This window comes from Epinephelus lanceolatus, chromosome 20, assembly GCF_041903045.1.
Source record: "Epinephelus lanceolatus isolate andai-2023 chromosome 20, ASM4190304v1, whole genome shotgun sequence".
NCBI lineage: Eukaryota > Metazoa > Chordata > Actinopteri > Perciformes > Serranidae > Epinephelus > Epinephelus lanceolatus.
The window spans coordinates 21,979,483-21,992,667 of record NC_135753.1 but is presented as its reverse complement, the minus strand read 5'-3'; the positions used below and the strand labels follow the sequence as shown (position 1 = coordinate 21,992,667).

The 13,185-nt window shown below is 40.8% G+C and overlaps 1 protein-coding gene across 4 annotated transcripts in view; it reads left to right on the top strand.

Annotated features, from left to right (window-relative positions):
- Positions 1-1,957: 1,957 nt before the first annotated feature.
- Positions 1,958-13,185, top strand: part of arfgef1 (ADP-ribosylation factor guanine nucleotide-exchange factor 1 (brefeldin A-inhibited)) — a 71,021-nt gene continuing 59,793 nt past the window's right edge. For 3 of the 4 annotated variants that reach the window (XM_078162974.1, XM_078162973.1, XM_078162972.1), the window contains exon 1: positions 1,959-2,294. In XM_078162974.1, coding sequence (XP_078019100.1) covers positions 2,171-2,294 — 124 coding nt within the window. In that variant the 5' untranslated portion in view covers positions 1,959-2,170. Of the gene's footprint in view, positions 2,295-13,185 lie in introns of all 4 variants that reach the window. The other variant, XM_078162971.1, reaches the window with a different exon arrangement.

The window sequence follows — 13,185 nt, the reverse complement described above, 5'->3', positions numbered from 1 at the left end:
GCATATCTATATAGAACAAAAAATACCAACAAAAATAAGAAATTATTGATTTAATTTAACAATTTTAATATTTGCTAATACTTACTTATAGTTATAGAATATTTGATTATTAGAATAGATGATTTACAGTTATAGAATAAGCATATATTTTGGTATAGATGCTATTGACTTCTTTACAAAAAAAATAATAAGCATGATGGAGATGGGTTTGTCTTTTTCGAAGACATATATAGCAAATGGCACTATATGACAGTTCTTCTGTCACCACAGGCATACTTTCAAGGTGGCAATCACTCATAAGGGCCCATTCTCCACTCAACACATTGTTAGAAGGCCCACTCTCTCTGTGGGTCCCCTACATCATGGGCCCCAATGCAACAACACTGCCTGCACTGTCTAGATTTACACCCCTGCCTGTAATATGTCTGTTAAAATACCAAACATTTTCTTGTTTCCCTGTTTACCAGATTTTTACACAAATTGTTAAAAGAAATGTAGGCTTGGGCTTGGTTTGGGGGTCCCCCTCTGGACATTTTGAGCATCAAACACTTAATTTTTTGCCTTGTGAATTTTTCTGCACCAGTTTGTGCCTTTTCTGCATCAATTTATCTTGGAACTGTCTTTAATTTTGTCAAAATAAAAGTCCTCTAGTACTTTACTGTTGTTACCGGAGGTGGCATATTCACATGTTCTAAATCTGGGGTGGCAAATGTTCAACCCCTGGGCCAGAATCAGCCCACCAAAGGGTCCAATCCAGCCCACGAGATGACTAGACTAAGTCAAGTTAAACAATGCTGACTTGTAAAATTCTGCTTCAGAAGCTTTTCCACCGCAACCAGAATACAGTTCTCTGATATAACAATGAATACTAAATATTTCCATGTTTAAAGATATTGAACATTGTGCAAAATATCCTCCTGAGACCCAGACTTTTATTTGGTGTGCATTTTTAATTTCTCCAAGCTATTTGGGATCAGTAGGACCCGATAAGTATAAAAACCTAAACATTGTCAACAATTATTAAGTTCCAGTGTCTTCAAACAAGTACTTCCTAATTAACAGTGTCTTAGCTTGTTACTGTTGGTAAACTTGGTCAAATGTGTTACCAAACTACAAACATTATTAATCATAAATAAACAAGTTTCAACCATAAAATGTTGGCCTGGTCCAAAGCTTTGGACCTTGTCCACTTTTGTGTCAGGATCAGAAGCAGACTGACTTGACAGAGATGGCTGCCATCTTGTTTTTACACGGATTAGTATATTGTGCTCTTACTACCACTAGATGGCACAAAAAAGTGTCCACGAACGAGGACAACAGATCTAAGTTAAGCAGAATGAAGTGTAAAGTCAAGTAAACCCAAAATGTGATGTCCTCATATGAGGACACAGGGTCACAGGAGGATATTGTCAACCAGCAACTTCAGTTCAAAAGAATATGTATCAGGAAATGAATGGACAAATGCCCATGACATGACAGTTTTTTAAAGACATCCCAGGCTGTTCATCTGTTTTGTAAAAAAAAAAAATGAAGGTCTACAGAATGTATGTAATTCTTTACACACAAAAAAAGATAAAATATTGAAGTTGATGTCGCTTACAGGTTATTGTGCGATGGTTTTATTGGTCGAGCCCATCTGAAGTCAAAATGAGTTTGACACCCGTTCTAAATATTGATTGGGAGGTGACCCCTGTCATCACACAAAAGTCTCACACATAAGTATAATGTGTAATGTGCATATATTGTAAGTTGTAAATGTTTTATTCAGCAAAAAATCCTGCACACATTGAAGCCATCATACTTTGTTTAGTTGATAACATGCATATATTAATGCGAGTTCTTTCACATGTGACTTTAATCAGCCCATATAGGCTTATACACCAGGCTTAGCTGTAAGACTACACTCATGACATCTCCCCTCTCTGTCTCTCTCCCTGCTGCCTCACTGCGGCCGTTCTCAAACGTACGTGACGTCGTTTCCTCTCTCCAACATGGCGCAGGAGGCAGATCGTTAATGGAAATCTGAGGGATTTACCCCACCTTCTGTGTTTATTTATGTTTGTCTGTTAGGGGCTCTGCGGCTGACATTTGTAAAGGAATACATCTCTATTCGAGGCGGCTGCAGCCCCCCTTGGGACCAGGCACACCTCGCCCCAAATTCCGGTGCGACATGTTTGAGGGCAAAAAGACGAAAAACATGTTCCTTACACGAGCTTTGGAAAAGATTCTGGCCGACAAGGAGGTGAAAAAGGCTCACCATTCACAACTGCGGAAAGCCTGCGAGGTGGCACTTGGTAAGTTGTGTTGTTTTAGCTCCACATTTCTCTTGTCTTGGACTCATTGATTTAGACACGTCATGCAGCCTTTCACTTATTAACCGGTTATCCTGCAACGATGTCGCAGTGTTTGGCAACACAGCGGATTTTCCATTCATTATCTACTGGTTGCTATTACTGTCTTATTGTCTAGCGTTATAATTCAGCAAAACCTGCGTATTTAATTGACGTGGCACAGGCTTCGTGGAAATGATTCCGTATAAAACACGGAAATGGTGCAGGAGGGGTGGGTGTTTGCAACACTGGAGCGATGCTGCGAAACTAGTAGCGATGTGGGAACAGGCCGAGGACTGGGCAGAAAACAAAGTTGTTAACGGCTGTATCCTCCTTCAATATCAAGCCAACCAACAATTACACCTTACACATTCGTCAAGTGTGAACTATATTCATCTAAACGGCTTAATTTGGTGTGTTTAACCCCGTAAAGGTGGGATGTTTGTGTCTCTTCCTGGTACACAAGAAACGTAACCGTGCCCGCTGAGTACAGAGAGTATTTCAGTCATATTTGTGCATTATTATATATTTTATTAATCACCCAGTGTGATTATTGAACACTCTGGGCTCTCCTTTTAATTAATATGTTGTTAAACTACACGAGAAGTCGGGACAGTGAAGGTGTCAGCTGTCAGTAGCACATCTATGCTAGAACAATGTCAAAATGCCGGAAATAATAAGATATGATTTCCGGTCAGATAAAAAAAAATAAAATAAAATAAAAATCAGAATACACTTAACAAGATCAAAATACCAATAAATAAAACTACTAAGGTGAAAAGTATACGTTGAAGAAGTAATTAACACGAAACAACAGTTTTTTTTATCTTTGTATAGCGTGTTTTAGACAACGCCAACTGTTGTCACAATGACTGCGCTTTTATTTTGAAGTCAACCTCACTCAACATCCGGTTTTAATTTAACTGCATGCGGCAACTTCATTAAACTATTTGTTAGCAGGTGTATTTTCCGGAACACGTCCTTGGGGTGACTATTAATAATAGATAAACATGTTTAAGTCGATTTAAATAAAATAAAAAAGTACGAAACACCAGAGTAGTTAATAATACACCTTTTTATAACACCATAACCAGTTTTAACATGCCAGACTCTTTTTTTTAATCTGCTCTGAGTTGGAACAAGCCAGGTTTTGTCCTGCAAAAGGAGTAATCTGACACTATGGAGAAACAATGGGTCCATGTTGTGCAGCAGCCAATCATCCTACCTGTCCTGACAGTTGCTGCCTTTATCTACTCACTCAGCTGTGGTAGGGTTTCGAAATGGCCTTGAAGGCTAAATACACTGATCTTGTTTGCCTAGGCTTGCTCTAATGTTTAGTAAAACCAACCCACCTACACACAATTATATATTCCCTCCCACACTCAATTGTGTGTGGAGAAACAGAAAAAACTGTGTGCAAGAGGCTGGTCTTTATAAGAAGAGTTGGGCTTTCTCTAGCATGGGTTTAAAGGGAAAATACACCCTGAAATGCTCCAGTGATCAGTGGAGAGTCGGCATTGTCTCTTTACTGAGGAATCAGAGCATAAAGACACGAATCAGGTGACACTCTCTGTCTATTTAAGTGGATTAGTCATCCTATGGGTTTTATTGAAATGTAGGCCGTCCAACTGTGAATCAGAAAACAAAAAACGGTATAAAAAATGGCTGTTGACTGCCATATAGCATCCAGGCAGTTATTCACTGTTTATGGACCAGCTCCATATTTTTTCAGCAGATGACATCACCACTACAGTCTGTCTCTACTGATTAATATTCATCAATTTGCACTGAATCCTATTTAAGGTTGTTCTTTCCCTTTAAAAAGCAGTGTTAGTCACGCGGTTAGTGGTTGTAGGTCTCCTCGGGTTAGAAAATGAAAGAACAATACTCAGATACAACTCTAACCACTGTGAAAATGAGATTGTATAAAATCTCATCGCAATTAACCGTCTATGCTGATTTTAACTTAGCCATACACTACAAATCTACGGCATGAGAATCTCTGTAATGAGCGCAGCAGTCGTACAGTAGTATTGCATATCAAGAACGACTGGGTGACCCAGTATACTGAGTGACTTACATAATCCCCTCCAGCTCTTGGGGCTGTGAGACATCTCAGAGAGAGTGCCTGTGCCAGAGTCTCCTCTTTGCTGTCACTGAAAGTTCTCCGCTTATCCACTGTGCAAAACTAGGTATTGTTTGAGTTTTTTCTTGTATACGCAAGATGGTATTTTTATCTAGCTTTTCGTTTCTGCTCGATCTTTAGGCTCATATTGCTCATCACTGCTCAGTTTAATGCATAGGCATGAGGGAAAAGGCTACCTTTGCCAGATTGTACACCCTCCTCGCTCCCAAAACTGACCTTTCTCTTGGATTATCAAAATGTCGCTCAGCAGTTTCCCAAAAAGATCTCAATTTCTCACACGCTCCAAACCGTAGCAGCGTAGGGTCCTATTATCTTTCTATTGCACTGTCGGCTTCTTTGAGAGGAGCTGTCTGATACCAGTGAATAGACAGAGGGTGAAACCGACAGTTAACTCAAAAATATCAAAGGCCCTCGGGCTGTATCTGCCTATCACCTCTCAGAAGCTCACATAGAGGCTTTGCTTCATTGTTGCCATGCATTGCAAGCGTCACATGATGCTGCATTTGTGGATGGTCTCATTGTTTTTAAACCCAACCTGTCCTCTCCGACTTGAGAAGTTCGCACAGCTTCACTTCTGCTGCTACAAAACAATCACACTGTGAATGTAACAAGCTAAATCAGGGGACTCGGTACAAGCTACCACGCCAGGAGGAGTGAGAACTTGTATCCAGGATAGTAGTCACTTAAAAGGAGTTGAGTCCTGCTGAGCACATTGCTCATTATCTCTCCCCTTGGGGTGTATGATCTGAGGGTCAGCTGCATAGGTCACAGCAACCTGGGAACAACCTGGAAACCTGCTGCAGATGCATTCTTGATTCCTCCTTTTAGTTTTATTACCTGCAGATGATTATTCTGTTCAGGGTCTGGAGTCAGCCACTGGAAAGAGAACTACACTATGTCTGAAGCTGTGTTGCATTCTCAATATCTCTTTGTTTTCTTGTCCTTAATCAATGAAGGTAAATTATTTCCTCAATACCTGCAGCTGTAGCTTAAATTTATTAGTCAATATGTTGTAGTGTGGACAAAAGTAATATGGTGATGATAGGTGTTAACTAGCATTGCTGATATGTTAGTAAACTACTGCTTGTGGCAACTTGGACATCCCATTGGATTCATCTTTGTTGCCACCTGAGGAAATCTATTATTCAGCTGTGTTTTGTTCCTGGTTTGATCCACCAACTCTTGAGAAAAACACCGGCTCTTGTGGCTTTGTAAATGCTCGATTTTCCTCTTTCATTCACTTCATCTCTTTCTCGCAGGGCAGGTAAGGTTTGTCCGGGGTTATTTGCCGAATAAAAGCCTGCCTTTGGTTTGAAATGGGCGTATGTGAGAGCACTGCGTGAATTTTTATGCCCCAATGTTGTGTTTTGTGAGCAAAACTTGTCAATTGGCTTGTCAGCTTGCCAGCTTGCTTGCTCTCAGAGATATTGACAGTTGGAGTGCCTGTAGTTTGTTCCTGGTGGTCTGAGGGGTTTGACATTCATTAAATCTGAATGTTTTTGCAACATGGGGAGGATATGAAAAAGAAATTACAATAAACCAGACGCTAGTAGCTATATTGACACGGTCCACTGACTCTTGGCATGCTATGGTGTTTGTTTCCCTTTAATTTATTCGTTAGTCCCCATCTCCTCCTCTAATATCATCAACATTATCCTCTTCTTCTTTAAAATGCAATGTTCGTGTTGTAGATGTTAAATGCTCTTTTGTCCCTTAGTCTGTAAACCTATTAAATCAGAGTATGGCGTCTTAACTAGCCTCAGTGTACCTGGGCCGAACACTGAATGTAAGGGGAATGATAATTTGTTGCACTGCATCCACTTTTTCTATATGTCTGGTGTGATTTGAAGTGATGGTAGTATAGTTTTCTTACAGCGTTATTTCATATGTGATACAGTTGACATCCTGGGAGGTTAGACAAATTTCAGATCATTTGTGACGATAAAGTGAAATCAAATCAATTCGTTGATGAACGTTGGTGATGTCATTAGGGGTTTTGTTATCATAGCTTTTCTAGCTCTGGTGTGAGACCAGAGCTCCCAGACGTCTGCTTAAATCCATTTAAATAAAGGTTAACAATTCTAAGTAAGATAATATGATATGATTTGTTCCATTACTTTAATTTATAAGATCCAAAGAACAGTTTTCCCTCTGACGATACATGATTTTCATGTGCAGAGAAGAACTGTTTCCTGCTCATACATGGGTTTTTTTTATCTTCTCTCTAAGATTTAGTCCAAACCATGCTGTTTGACAGGTTTTGACTAATGCCATTGTATTTTTGGCAAAACATTTTCCCATCCAAGGTCAAAAGATCCTCGACTAAAATGTGTAAACACACACAAAATCAACAAAAGCTCGCAAGCTGCTCTCTTGCACAAAACTCAAGGCTACCGCCTGCACGGGCCGCCTTTTCTTTAGAGTTGGCAAACCTGGCAGGGGAGCCAATGTGACAAATGCACCTCTGATCATTAAAGATGGTGAACACATGCTCCTCCATGATAAGCTGCACCATAGTCACCACATGCTCACCCATGATAAGCACCAGGCAATAAATGATCCCGTTTGTTAATTAAGGTTTTCACCACGACTCCCCAAAGAGCCACACAGCCTTCCCAAAACATGAAGTGCGGCAGCTGAGGGCTGCTGTCAGGGCAAGCTTCGGATGTTTGTGCTCCTACTGAATAATAAAAGCTTTGCTGATTTGTGTACCTGACAACCTTTTTACTGGCATCCTTCATATTCCTGACAGAAATTCGTCAACCAAGAAGTTGAAATCAGGCAGTTTCATACTGCTTTCCATGCAGCGAAGGCACACCAGGTAGTCTGCTGATGAAACTGGCAGGCGTTGCCAGGGATGAGAAAGTGTAAATGAGGGCAGAGATGACAGCTCGCAACCGCATTTATATTTCACCTTTATTTGTCAGGGTGCTATAAACTGGCACTAAGTGTTTTATTTTAACTGGAATCGGATGTGTATGTATGTGTGCAGTTTGGTTTTCTATTTTAAAGTATAATTCTTAAATAGAGTCAGGTTGATTTCAGGTTTTGACGGTCTGGTTTGTTGTACAAGCTTAAATTATTTTGATTTAACGCAAACTGCAGAACAGGTATTTGTCATTACGGCATATTCTGGCAAATTTAAAAGCAGCCTTCATCAGCAACCTGTGCCGCCAGCATCAAGGTGCTAAATCCAACATTTATTAAGTTAGTATTACTATGACAATGAGATAAACACAGTCATATTTACTTACAAACAGACTAATGGAGCCTTTAGTATCTGACAGGCTGTGAGCCGAGCACAGCAACATGAAGGAGATCACATATCAGTTGAGGTGGAAGGGGGAAGAGTGGCACACATATTGTTTGTTTTCTAGAAAGTTCATGTGTTTTTTGGGGTGACTAGATGAGACATGGCAGAGTTAGTCTCTCAGGAAACCTAGAACCTCGCCAGTATGGCAACATTTTGGATTTGAATCTGACGAAAGAGGTGTCTGACCAGGCCCTGAGCGACACAGCGTACCATTTTGAACAGAACTTTAATCGTACCACCATGGACAACAAATGGCTGATTCATTAAAAATTGGAATAAGGAATTATCTGTACGATGCCTTCTTATTTAAGCACAAAAACCTGATTGCCAGGCAACTAAAAGTTTCTGGTAAATGACCATTGGTAATTGTCATTTCCTTTAAATATCGTAATTTAGAATGTTTATCTGTTTAAAAAGTACAAATGTAAGAAGATAGCAAGTAGGCTACTGACCGGTCTTTTAAGTAGGTACGTCTCCAGTCTGATCTCGAGCACACAGCTGATATTTACGTGGTTTGTTTACATCACGTAACAGAAATGTGTATTTAATGGATTCACTGTGGACAGAGAGGTCCAATGGTCAGAAGCTCGTTTGCTGTTGGGACACACTGTCATCAACTCAAATGCGACACCTAGTGGTAAAATTAGGTATACTGGTCAGGTCAGGCTCTAAATATCAAACCGGTTTGAAAATGTTTGCATTGACCCAACCCTATTCCTAAAAGTACTAAAGACATAGATATCCTCTTCCACAGTGGAGCTACAAACAGCAAATAAAGACCAGACTCTAAACCCTGTTAGAGAAAGACATGCTGTAAAGGCTGTGTCTCGTCTTCTAGCCTGTTGTCGGGCCGCAGCTAATGATTATTTGCTCTATTTATCATTCCATTGATTATTCAAATTTGTAGAAATCGTGATAAGAGCCCATTTCAAGTTCTCAGTCCACAGGGCAAGATCCAAGGTACTAACTGGATTTTCAGTGTGCTGTATGTGTTAAAAAGTCTGTTCCAGTCACAGTTGTGTCCACTGCTACATTGCCCTGATGGAAATTAGAGACATGAGAAAGGGTGAGGCCCCGTGCCTGGTTTCTGTCTCGTTTCTCCCCTCCAGACTAAGTGCAGACACTTAAGCTGCTTGTAACCCCAAAGGTTGACTGGTATTCAGTTAATGAGCAGTGGAGTAGTCAACATGGCAGGGCCAGCGCTCGCTCTGAAAGCATAAATAATCCTTTTATCTATACAGACGAGACAGTTTAGAATTTAGAAGGAAGAGTCTGGTTTTTTTTTTCCTCCCCGTCCTCTTTTTTATTTATTTTCTTACACTGATACCGCCATACATAATACATTATTTCTCTCGACTGATGTCCCGGGACAGGTGATAAATTAATTATACCGCAAACAGATGAGACGAATGAAGAGAAAACCCTCCCCTTTCGCTCTTCCTCCCAGTTTCTGTTTCATCTTGTGCTGCTTGTATTTATCTGTATTATCTATCTTGTATTGATCTATCATCTGTATTCATCCAAGGAAGGTTGGTACCAAGTGAATAATACATCACCATTACTGAGGGAGATGGAGGGAGGAAGAGGCAGTTTAAAAGAAGGTGTGAGTAAGGAGGCAGTGTTACACAGACGAAATTGTGAGCTTATACTTGAACTGAAATCAAAATCCATTTTTTCTGCTAAATCAGTGGACACATATTATTGCTGTTGGGTGACTTTTGTACTTACTTGGTCAAATTTGTCAATGGTCATCTCCAGTGGGTGTGAATGTGAGCCTTCCCTGACTTACTTTGCGATGCTGTTCATCACTTCATGTCCTAATTCTAATAACTTGGTAATATAGGGTGCACTGCGGTTACAGAACTACAGCTTAGAGTGAGATTTGACAGTCTGGTCATTTGTTATCTCATTGACAACAGGAGAGTGCTACTGACAACTCAGCTGGTGTTAACATGTAATGTCCAGTAGACATGTTAGCAAGGGCGGCTAACTAGTTTCCACTTTCCAGAATACAAACAGCATTATGGGTTCTCCGAACGAATGTTGAATGTTCAGTGCTCGACAGTGCGAGCGTTTCACTCGCATTTGCGACGAAAAATAGGTGTGCGAACCGTAAAAAATATTTAGGGGCACATGTGCGCATAAAAAAATCAGCCGAAGCAGCCTATATTTTTCTCAGTAAAAAAATATGATAATCTAACCGCAAATATTGGAGGAACTCCAGCCGCCTTCCCTCTTCCCTCTTCCCCGTGTGACACGGTTATGGGCGGTTTTCCAAGCCACTGTCGGCACAATGAATATAAGTCCCACTGTCGGCAGGGTGGAAATAGGTCAAAGTGTGGCGGAGGAGATGGACTGGGTTAAGCGGCGGACCTCCGGGGAAGCCCTCTCCCCTCTCCCCGCAGTGAGGGACCGTTCTCCAAGCTACCGCTGCTGGGCAGCGTGGAAATAAGTCAAAGTGTGGAGGAGACACACCGGGTTAAGCGGCGGACCTACGGGGAAGCCTGCTCCGTTCTCCCCGCAGTTAGGGACCGTTCGCCACTGTACCGCTGCTGGGCAGGGTGGAAATAAGTCCTGCAGAGTTTCAGAGGACCTGGAGAATGTTTTAGGATAGTAATAACATTATATAAGATAATCATATTGCAAAGATAATATATATAAGATAATAACATTAAAGACAAAATTAAATTGCAACACTTTTTCAAAACTTGATGATTTTACCTTTCTGTACATTTTGTATACAAATTCATTAAATAATTTTGCTTGTAAATGTCTATTTGCATCACGTTTATTACGGAAAACACATTATTTGATCAATTTACATTGTGCCCCTAAAGTTCTTTGTGTGCTCCTTACTTTTTCAACTTAAGAGCACATGTGCTCCTTGGGAAAAAAGTTAGCGTCAAGCCCTGCTGTTGTAAAGGGGCATGTTTGAATCACTAAACTGTACATATCATCAGATATAACGTGGGCTTGGGAATCTACAGACAACTCACTCATGCTACTTAGAGAACCGTTATGAAAGTACCATTAACCTTAAGTTTTTTCCCTTCCACAAGCCCACATACACAGCTCTAACGTCCTTTAGGCAGTAGCACTCCATGGAAGTTGACAGAACGCCTCCTAGCAATGTCAGCTCAGTTACCTCTATTAACGGGACTCCCTGAAAACGGGGCATTTCACCTGGATGGGCTTGGTTTTGCAAGATGCAGCAGTGCACTCACTCTCAGCCCATGCTCTGAGTGCACAGTTATGTGATAACCTGTATGTACCTTTTGTAAGAATGCAAAACAAGGGGTGTCCAGTAGATCACCTGGTAGAGCAGGTGCCCCATGTATAAAGGCTATGTCCTTGCTGCAGCAGCCGTCGGTCCAACTTCGTCTCCTCTCTCGCCCCCCTTCACGCTCAACCTGTCTTATCTAATAAAGGCAATAAAATCCATAAAAATAATCATGAAAAAAAGAATGCAAAACAAAAATCTGAATTATTTTGCTTTGATTAAAATGCAGTGGTGGACTGAGTGTCTAATTATGGGCTAGTTTTATTTCTAAAGCTTGGAAAATTAGGCAAACTGAATAATTCACGCATACTATATGAGATTGGTTTATTCAATGCATGTTAAATATAAAAGCATACAGGGTATACTATTCATGTTTTCCTATTATTTGTATATGAATACACAAAGTGCCCTTTCTCATCCAACCTGCCCTCTTCTAGGTCCCAGCATGCTAAGCAGCAAGCTTTGATGGAAATTTCACCAAGGTGCTCTATAGGATTGGTCTATTCATTTTTTCCTGTAATTTGATTATGTATACAAATGATAGGAAAACATGAATATACAAAATGGTCAAGCATTAATGCACATGGAAACTGATAGTCTGCCTTGCAAGGCTGTTGGGGCATCTATTGATGCAAGATACTACATTGACACCAGAATACAGGCCCACCCTATCTGAACAGATTTCTGTTGTTGGGCATGGTTTAGTCCATCTAAATTTACTTAGTTGTTTGTATTTTCCAGTATAACTTTATGATGGTTAAAGTGAGAATTCATCAGCAGCGAGGTAAAATTCACTTGGAAATCTGTAGTTGAGACAGCAGAACATCGAGCAAAAATCTAAGTGTTTTCATATCTATGTAAATAAATGATCACAAACAATTAAAAAAGCATCTATGTCTGAGGTTACAGTTAGGCATGAGGTTTCCTTTAGGTTTAATCCTGGGGTTAAAGCAAAGATTAGATTAATAAACAACTTTTTAGGTTTCAGTTTTGCTTGCTTATCCAAAAAGTGAAGAGACGACCCAATGCAAGCCGACGAGAGCGTGTATCAGGCACCCAACACTTAAAAAGTTTTTTCTTTCTCAGATATGTCCAGAAACGACTACATCCTCTTTAGAATATGTAACAGTATGGGCAATACCTGCAGTAGTTGTCTTACATATAGAGCACCTTGGTGAAATTTCCATCAAAGCTGCTAAGCATGCTGGGACCTAAAGGAGGGCAGGTTGGATGAGAAAGGGCACCTCAGCTGGATGAGCTGAGGAGGATGCAGTTCACAGTGCACATATTTATCTTCCATTGAGCGGCTATTATCTCCAGCTTGTGCAGCACAGTCCTGCACAATAATAATAACCCCATTTCAGAGGACAGAAAGTGCAATTCATAGCGTTGGAGCAGAAAAGTGCCAAATCATGTATCAGCAGCGGCGTTATTAAAGATTAATTCATTTCAACAACAAAGCCAACAGCTGAGTAATCAAGGCCATGTGGAGGCCAAGTTTTTTTTGTGTGTGACTTTTTGGCTAAAAAAACAAGAGCCCTGATTCAGCCATGGGAGTGAGACTAGTGATTAGACACAGGCTTATGCAAGTGTGGGTGAGGGGGTGGGGTTGGACACATGCACAGAGACGTAATGCACACATACAGGCGTGCACGCACACACGATTAGGTAGCCCAGACAACCTCTGACAGTGTTTGCTTCTTCCCCTCCAAATGTAATTACTGCTGTGCAACCTTTCCTTTCAGCCTGGACAATAGAAATGTCAGGGGTCTGATTTTTCTCAGGCTCTCCGTGGGGGTCGCAGCTGCCCCGTGTTTATCTGTGTTTGGTAGGAGGTGGATAAACACCTACACATAGATTCATCCGCTGATTAGCCTGTCTTAGTGGCACATAGCTACACTGTGGTCTTTATTATCATGCCAGTGGACGTTGTCTTATTACAAACTGTTCTCAAAATGCAGTTGCTTGATTAATAAATACACCAGAGATGTAATAATGTTCACAGCCTGGATAATGGGGTCAGTGTTGGACACTCAGTGGAGATAAAACTTTACTTTTAACATCTTGCACCATCATACAGCCACAGTTTATGTCCATCTGAGTCCTGAGGGGCCTT